The sequence below is a fragment of the Ornithodoros turicata genome, chromosome 3, assembly GCF_037126465.1.
Source record: "Ornithodoros turicata isolate Travis chromosome 3, ASM3712646v1, whole genome shotgun sequence".
Lineage (NCBI taxonomy): Eukaryota > Metazoa > Arthropoda > Arachnida > Ixodida > Argasidae > Ornithodoros > Ornithodoros turicata.
This window is the reverse complement of record NC_088203.1, coordinates 33654673-33663668: the sequence shown is the minus strand read 5'-3', so window position 1 is coordinate 33663668 and position 8996 is coordinate 33654673. Positions and strand designations below refer to the sequence as shown.

Below are 8996 nucleotides of genomic sequence, written 5' to 3'. Positions count from 1 at the left end.
TGAGTTACGCCTCCCGTTTTCAACAAATCAGAGACGAGACCGTTGTCATTCGGGATGGTTGTTGGCTAGGAGCGTGCTCTGTAGTGAAGTTCATCTTGAAGAGGGTAAAGCAGAACGTTATGTGTACCTCCGCGTTGGCGTCTGATTGGGTGCTACAATTCTTCGGATGACGTAACGATGGTTAGAGGTATCTGCACGGCGGTGTGTCTACTCGCCCGAATACGAAAGAGAGTGCGTTTTTGTATTAACGCTTCACAAGTTATGAAAGAGAAGAATTGAAGAATAAATTGGGTAAATAGAATTACGAAGCGTAGAAGAACAATATTACATCTATTAAATCCGTAACTAAATACATGCAGATAGGAGTTCTTACCTCCTTTAAAGGGGCCGTAAACAGGACGACTAACATTTAAAAAAAAATGGTACCCCATGACAGAACGCAGGTCATAATACCCAAATATACATTTCGTTCGGCTCGTGCCAGATCAGTGACCCATATAAATGCTTTCAAAGATGAGTAACCAGCGCGCCTCTCTCCACTACGCATACGTCATAAGGGCTACGTCGCATTTTGCCGTCCAATCGGTGGGCCGAGCTCCGAATATGACGTTCCGATTTACCAACCAATAAACAGGCTTCAATATCAGCTGTGCGGCGGAGTGCTCCGTGTGTTTGTGTGGAGCTACATTTTGCGCTCCGTGGTTCCGAGATCCAGCGCCATGGCATTTCCGAGTGAACTGAGTAATACTGAGCGCCTAATGCTGATGCGAACGTCAACAATTGGGCTGTTATCATATGACGCGACGCCCCGTGGTTCGTACCAAAGTACGTCGACAACCCAGTCATCCGCAACCCAGTCGTCGGAACCATTCGCAGATGACGTGCAAGACCACGCTGCACGGATCGGAAACACAAACTGGTGAGTGCATATAGCTAATACAGCTCGTTGTATTACGTGCAAAGACAAAGCTTGCCTTGTGTTGCAACTGGTCGGTACTAACATGAACAAAAGGGAGTTTAGGCTCTGCGCCGGCTTCAATATTCCCGGCACCTCCAGCGTGCATACTGGCGCATCTTCTCCCAATCTTATGGCACCACATTTCTTATCTCTACTTGACTACTATATGTGAGACCGCACCGCACACGTATGGTAACTTGAATCCTAATTTTATAGGTGCCGATGCGGACTCTGCATCAACATGCCAACGTCCACGGAATCCGTGTGCTGCTTCGATTACCCGACAACCTGCGAAATGATCGAGGAACACGAACTCAAATGCATAACGGAACACGAGGAATTCGATACCGCGTGTCTAAATGAGGTTGTGCTCCGTCTGGCGAACCGAGATCTTCGGCAACGCGGAGTAAAGACGGGGAAAGCCAGGAACGAGTAAGTATACATAGTACAAAGCGCAGGAACTCTTACTATGACGTTATACAGCACGAAGACAAGTATACTCATATAAAACTGCATAGTACACCCTGCACTCATGTCGTACGTTCATCAGTTGGTTTTGACATTCGGAGATAATAATGCAGCCATACATAGGATTCCTCCAGTGATGAACAGTAGGTCAACCACGTTTATAGCTAAACTACTAATTACAGTACATTACGAATAATTGTGCAGCTACTGCATTTACCTTACAAGGAGTAATTGGACGTGTGTAGCTACCTTATTTTTTGGTAGTTCAACTGCATGTGAAGCTGAGGTTTGTTTGTCATGCTGTCAGATAAAACTTGTGCATCAAAATAATTAGAGTGGAATTGCAAATCTAGTTCAAAGTGCTTGCAGTAGTTGTGAGTCTAATGTAAAATGTAGTTACTCTGTAGCTATAATTATACTCTGCAGAAGTAATTGGTAGTTGTAGATAAAAGATCTATCAAAGTAGTTAGCACCCATTGCAGGATTCTACTTTATCTATTATCATGTCATCCACAACATTTTTTTTCAGGCAGTACCGATACACATCCTACCGACAGTTTATTCTGTGGGTGTGGGAGTACTTGGGAAAATTCAATAGAAAACCCGTGCCATCATGCGTGGTAAATAAAATAAGGAAACAGTTTCCTTCGAGAGCTTATAGAGGTTTTCGCTTTCCTAGAAAGGAAAATGTAGCTGAATAAAGAGTCTTGCATATCACCGTATTCATTTCTTTATTTCCACGATTGAAAAAGGTAGTTTCCGTGTACAGTGTAGGGTCTGCAGATTGAGCAGAACATTGCAACATTGCACACACTAAGTGTAGCTGGCAAGAACTTGCTAATGCTTTATTTACAGCAATTGTTTTATATCTGATACAGAGTGTTTGTGGAAATGGGTTGCAGCAACTAACAAATACTACTTGTACAACTGACAGAAATGTGTAAGTTGCGTGCATCCTTATATTTTTGATTGTACTGCCAATAGTCTTGGAAATTACATGAATAAAACAAATTGTCACACAAGTCAAGTCTGTGTTTGAAACAATTCTGGATGCCAGTATGAGATGTGCACCACCATTGCTGTTGCCGAAAGAGAGCAAACCCCAAGTGATATGTGTGACATGCCTTTTGTTTAATGAAAAACTGGTAGCATACGCGTTCAGATATGCAGCAGAAGAGGAAGCGGTCTCATGTAATGGGAGCATGTTGACAGTGACTGTGCAAGCACCCTCTCCATAACAGTTTGCAGCTTATTCCATATGTACGTGATCAATGGTCTCAGGGCACTTCTGAGGGTGATGTATATGGTAGCTCCCAACAAATATCATCGAATGGCAGACTTATGCGAAACCATGCACTGTTTATCAATTTATGTACTAAAGCACCTGATACGCATTTTCGTGCATTTCGAATGCTGAACTATGGTATTTGTATAACCATAAAACATACAGAAAACAACAGACCTCCCTGCTTGTAAACAAATGACATCCTAGTGTTCGACAGCGCTACAGCTACGCTCAGAGCTAGGGGCGAACATGGATGCACCTGAAAGCCATGGTCTTGAGGGTGTTATGATGGTCCCAGAAAGGGACGCAAGCTTCAGTCCTACTTTCTTTCAGTAGCAAATGCCCATTCGTAGAACCCAGCCCTCCTCCTCCAATTTGTTTCGGTTTCAATCTGTCTACCTACGTCAGGACGTTTCTTGAGTAGAGGTCTGTTTTGTGCAGTATCTGACATACCATGTAACCTGATGGTAACCCGGTACAGTAAGCTCCCCAACGAAGGCTAGCTGAGGAATGATCATGTGTTTTCTGCAGTCGCCAGTCAGTACCAGAGAGCAAAGGGAACTGCATCTCCCTCCATCTCCTGTTCCACGACTTCCTCTATTTTACCATTGTGCAACGCGCCGTCATCTCCAAGCAACCCCCCCCTCCCCCAAGTCTGTCTCCGAGGCCTGTGTATTGGTTGTGTCTGCTTTTATAGCCACCCTCAGCTGTCCGTTGTTGTAACAACACTGAAACAAAAATATGACAAAAATGACATATCCTCTGCACTACAGCTGCAACAGAAAGCAAGATAGCCCTAATTACAGAAAAGTGATTACCACAATTACTTTACATAAGCATAACTCACCTACAAATCTGAGCCTCAAACAGACAACAAGCTTGAAAGCAGCAGATATGCAATGTGATCATGACCAGGTGCCTCTATCAGGTGCCTAGTCTTGACACCCTGGCAGCCACGATGACTTCTTTAGGCAGTTGTTGCCTCGAGTGGCTCATCGGCGCTGGGAAGCTCCGTGTCTGCTTTTGCTTGCTTGCCTCCTGAAATGACGCATGCGACCTGCACTGCACTTCTGCTTCAGCAAGCAGCTTTGCAATGTAGGCTGAAGGAAAAGGAGAGGACAAATGACATATTAGAGAATCTGAACGTCAATGTAAAACAATGTGTGTACCAAATGTAGGGGCAGTCTTGACAGGACAAGCCACTTGGTGTCCCTGCTTCGCTTTGGAGTTCTTTATCTTCCAACGTAGGTCCCCACGTAGTGTCTCCGCTTGGCTGCGTTGGGCATTTTCATTATAATGCAGAGCAGCCAGTCTAGTCCTGTTAGAATTTGATGCTGGTCACTTTCTTCTCCTATGAAATAATAGATGCCAAATGACTCACCTGCAAAGCATGCCCTCGGGAGAAAACGCCACAGATTTTGGCGCGAACCTGATCAGGAGGCTGTGGAAGCTTTCAAGGGCATAAGTTTGAGTGTTGGCAGACATCTGGGCAACATCTTTGAGAAGCCGTGGGTTCCCAGTCACTTCTTTGAATTTTTTGTAAGCCAAAGAATCTGCAGCAATTATTACATATTGTATTATGATTAAACATCTACCATTGCAGTATAACAAGAAACCAAAACATAAAAAGCAATACTGCTTTTTTTTTTTTTCTTACCGGGGTCAAGCCAGTCTCCATCTGTGATTGGACCATGAAGGCAGCGTGGGTAGGATCCATTATGGTGACTGTGAATATCCACAACATGATTCTGGATGCTTAGCCATGCATCTGTTGTCAGCCGAGCATCTCCTCCACTGGCTTTTGCACACCAGTACAGGTGGTTAGACGTTGCCTGGATCCACCTCTCTAGGCTGTGGCAGTTGGCGCTTTTGCTGATCGCGGTCAGCTTTTTTTTCACACCTGAAACAATGCACTGTGAAGGACATCATACCGCACAACGTGATTCAACTAACTTTTTGAGATATGCCAAATGTCGAAAAAGTGCCTTATCGCTGGTTCTTCCTTCTCAAGGTACTTTCTTATGGCAGGGTGACGGTCTGTTGTTATGGAGTTCAGCTTTATGCCTGCTCGAACAAACAAAGCATAAGCAAGAAAATTCAAGAGATAAACTGATGTTCTGAGGCTGGAACAACATAGAGGGGACAGATACACACAAAGCCTCAAATTGCCTAAGAAATCAACGATGAAAGATGAAAGTCACTGAAAAGGTTAGCCAGCTGTAGGGATCGAACCCACATCTTCTGGATTGCCGGTCCAGGGCTCTACCAATTGAGCTAAGCTAACACGCCTCTCCAGCGACTTTCGGGGTGCGTCATCTGAAGGGACGACAAACCAGCCACTCACTCTCACTCACCCTCCTTTCACTCTTACATTTTTGCTCACTCATACACACATTCATACGACGGAAATCGACGCAAGCGGCACCTGTTGAACAAGAGATAAACTGATGTTCTGAGGCTGGAACAACATAGAGGGGACAGATACACACAAAGCCTCAAATTGCCTAAGAAATCAACGATGAAAGATGAAAGTCACTGAAAAGGTTAGCCAGCTGTAGGGATCGAACCCACATCTTCTGGATTGCCGGTCCAGGGCTCTACCAATTGAGCTAAGCTAACACGCCTCTCCAGCGACTTTCGGGGTGCGTCATCTGAAGGGACGACAAACCAGCCACTCATCGTTGATTTCTTAGGCAATTTGAGGCTTTGTGTGTATCTGTCCCCTCTATGTTGTTCCAGCCTCAGAACATCAGTTTATCTCTTGTTCAACAGGTGCCGCTTGCGTCGATTTCCGTCGTATGAATGTGTGTATGAGTGAGCAAAAATGTAAGAGTGAAAGGAGGGTGAGGGCATTGGTTGGTTTGCTGCCTCTCAGCTGTGATGCTCTGATCTCATTGCGTGCTACAACAAAGCCGTACAGAATGGAAGTATAGATAGAGCGAGAGCTCGTATAAGCTCCTGAGAATTAACCTGCTCATTGACCGGCAGAGTTGATATCGTCACACATGCTTCCACGAGACCTGTACACTATTGCATTCATACGACATCAACACATAAGGAAAACGTAAACTGCACGCCATGTATGCAAATGAACATTCAAAGCATTCACCTCGCTCCTTTAGAAACTGAATACTCCTGATGAGCGCCTCTTTTTCCATGCTGACACTTGCTGTCACCCTCTCGTTCTGCATGTGAAAGTGATGAAAAGAAAAAGTATGATGCCCATGTTCATGCTTCACCAAAGCATACGTTCCAAACAAAGATCTCGATGGTTATATCTATACTTCCAACCTGCTGGAGTCTAATAAGTTGGAAAGACAATTTATACACGTACCTCTGCCAGTTGAACTTGGACGGAATGAATTATTTTGTTCAGTTGATCCACATGGATACTACATGTCATATATTTTGCACAGAACCCAGGAGAGTCACACCTCCCATCTGCTGATACATCTACTGCCTGGTCATCCAGCTGGTCTAGAAGTTGCCTCTGCTCCAATGACCAGACCTGTAAAAAAGCATATTTACAGTGCATATGGGCGTAAAAGTGATAAAGATTTCTTACTAACCTTCTCTACGGCTGGAACAAGAAAGCAGCTTTGGTATCTGTAAAATGTTGTGAGGCTGAACGTTTGCACGTTTATGTGCTTCAGCATTCGCAGAGTTGGTGCTGCATTTGCTCCAGAGAAGAATATGGAACCTGACAGCAGAAGGTTTCCGGCTGGCCCTCCATTGACCACAGGTTGACTCTCCCATGTCAGCTCATGTCCATCGTGGCACCGGGTTTTCACACTTATCATTGTGCCTGTAGCTGTTACCTCGGCAGAGCAACGGGATAAGCATTTCCGGCAGTTTTGGAATAACTCCAGGAGGCACGTCTCAAACACCAAAAACTTTCTTTCATTCTGAAGCGTAAATGGCGGGGGAACATCTTCCTCACTAGGAACAAACAAGGGAGTACATGAACATACAAAATATACATCATGTCACACTTTTTTACTTGCACTCCAACTTGTACTCCGTACTAGTGTCTACGGCTTATAGACTAAAACTCACCCACTACTACTCGCTTCCTGTGACGGACTGTAGTCGTCGTCATTTCATCATCATCATCATCATCAGTTTCAGCAGGCTGGCTTCCTGTGTTTGAGTTTGCGGGAGTCGGGGCTGTTGTGCAGCTCGCGTTGACAGTGGCGTTTCTTTCAACTGGCAGTTCCCATGGCTCTGTCTGACAACCCCGTTCCTGCAGTGCTTTCGCAGCTACGTCTGTCTGTGTATCTGCAATTTCAGGTGGAGATCTAGTGAAATGGCTGCATGCTTATTATATTGGAAAGAATGACATGGAATCAGACAAGTTGGTGATCACAAACATCTGAGATGCAGGAACGTGAAAAATACATGACAACAATTTCAAGTGCACACAACAGAACAAGAACAAGGCTCACATTAGCAAGAGGTTCTTTATTATACAAAACCAAAGGATCAAGGAAAATGCAAAGGGAGCAATGAAGACAGTGGTAATGTTGTCATAAATTGTGAGATGTTATGGCCATGTTGTCAACGTCTCTGACTTTCTGCTTACAGTATTCAATTCTCCCTCCACGTTTCCTCTGACCTCTTGTTTTTGCAATATAGGTTTTTCCGCTCGTATGAATCTTGTTCTGTTGTGTGTATTGCTTCTGTCTGAATCCTAAACTCCCTGAAGCTTTTCCAAAGAAGACCTGTTCCCTACAGTTCCCACTTTGGAGTTTGCTACGTAACATGCTTGAGTTGTACTTACATGTTGATCGGTGCACCACAACTGGTTTTGTTTTTGTCATGCTTGTAGGTGAACGATACTCCTGTAAAAACACATGAGGTGATATTTTATTTCTTTAACAATATATTTCAATTTCTTTAGCTTTCAAATGTGTTCTGTCACAGGCATGTGCTGCCACAACATCTTGAAGCACATTATTTTCAGCTGTGTCACAATAATTGCATTACAGGATGCTGGTACCCTTTTTTCTGTTTAACCTTACACCGACTAGCGGCTTTAATTGTAGGGCTGTACTAGTTCACTCAAAGCTGAAATTAACGTGTTTACAAAAATTTCCCAATGTCTATGATGCATATGTGAGCATATTCAAATGACAAAGCCAAAGCTCACCAATTTACGTGGGACCACCACAAACATGCGTGGTGATGATGGGATGGCGTTCTCTTGAAGCACTGGACTTGCTGGCATTTGAGGAGGCTGAAAAAGAATAATGTGATTTATTATTATGTGATTTATGTGATTTACTGAAATTCAGTGAAAGAAGCTGTCTTACTGTTTGCAGAGAACACACGGGTGGATGCCGCAACAGTGGTGAATGTTGGCTGAGTTGCACTTGTTTTGGGGCCTGGATAATGGAAGAAACGAGATTACCTATGGTTCTCACGAAACAGTAATTTCAACGCACCCTCACGCGGTCATGTTAGAAAAGTGATATGCTGCTGCTGCTTGGTTTGCCCTGCTATTTCCAGCAGGGTGCACCAAAACTACAGCTAGCTGGAATCCAGCATTGAGATAATGTACAGCTACCGTGCAGTAGAATTACAGCACATGTTTTGACAGGGATATGCGAAACTGAGTTGTAGGCAGGCGATATTTTCTGAAGCACCTGATTTCTAGAATGAACGGTACTCACTATAAACAGGACTTACCAAAACAACACGGCGTTTCGATGGACCGTCGTCGGCATCCTTGGGCAGTTGTAGTGATGGGACAGCATCATCGCGAAGTTTTTTGCTGACAGGTCCCATTATGGCCATGCGGTACGCTTTCGCATCGAAGTGGTCCTCGCATACAAACATTGTCTTTGGCAGGTTCTCCACAGACACATTCTGCTGTCCAGTAAGTTCTAACCATGACGACCTACGAGGTTCGTCATTCGGCACACGGTGAAATCTCAGCTTCGCCGGTTGATTCTTTACGCGTCGGTGGGGGCACGTTGCGACTATGCACACTGGACGCATATTTCGCAAATGCTAACTACAGAAAAACAGCTATATACAAGTATTACTTACAATTAACTTTGAAATTTATATATTTACACGAAAACAAACAAAACAAGACACCACAGAGGAACTTAGAGCAGAACGAGCATGAAGCGAAAGCAAACTAGAACTCACAACTCCACAACGGGCACGTGAGATTCCACAACTGTGGCGTCGGCTCGCGCTGTGCTGCGTGCTGTTGCGCGGAAAACGTAGTGCGCGTGTGATATCCAAATTGAACGCATTTCTTTTCCAGTTTGAGTC

The 8996-nt window shown here is 44.4% G+C and overlaps 1 protein-coding gene across 1 annotated transcript; it reads right to left on the bottom strand.

Moving 5' to 3' along the window:
* Positions 1-2281: 2281 nt before the first annotated feature.
* LOC135387658 (uncharacterized) lies at positions 2282-8747 on the bottom strand. Its single transcript, XM_064616765.1, has 12 exons — positions 8400-8747; positions 8024-8095; positions 7861-7947; positions 7492-7552; positions 6768-6989; positions 6281-6411; positions 6146-6219; positions 4665-4834; positions 4369-4611; positions 4093-4264; positions 3881-4029; positions 2282-3811 (listed from the first exon to the last, which is right to left on the bottom strand). Exons 1-12 carry the CDS (start codon positions 8709-8711, stop codon positions 3636-3638), a joined length of 1869 nt encoding a protein of 622 aa, XP_064472835.1. The 5' UTR covers positions 8712-8747; the 3' UTR covers positions 2282-3635.
* Between the last annotated feature and the right edge of the window lie 249 nt (positions 8748-8996).

What these genes read in the sequence shown, in the direction of transcription:
- LOC135387658 (XM_064616765.1), bottom strand. Translation starts at nt 8,711, where the DNA reads ATGCGTCCAGTGTGCATAGTCGCAACGTGCCCCCACCGACGCGTAAAG. An exon ending in CCGTGTGTTCTCTGCAAACA is followed by an intron (nt 7,948 to 8,023) that starts GTAAGACAGCTT and finishes ATTCTTTTTCAG; the next exon opens with CCTCCTCAAATGCCAGCAAG. An exon ending in CATTTGGCATATCTCAAAAA is followed by an intron (nt 4,612 to 4,664) that starts GTTAGTTGAATC and finishes GCATTGTTTCAG; the next exon opens with GTGTGAAAAAAAAGCTGACC.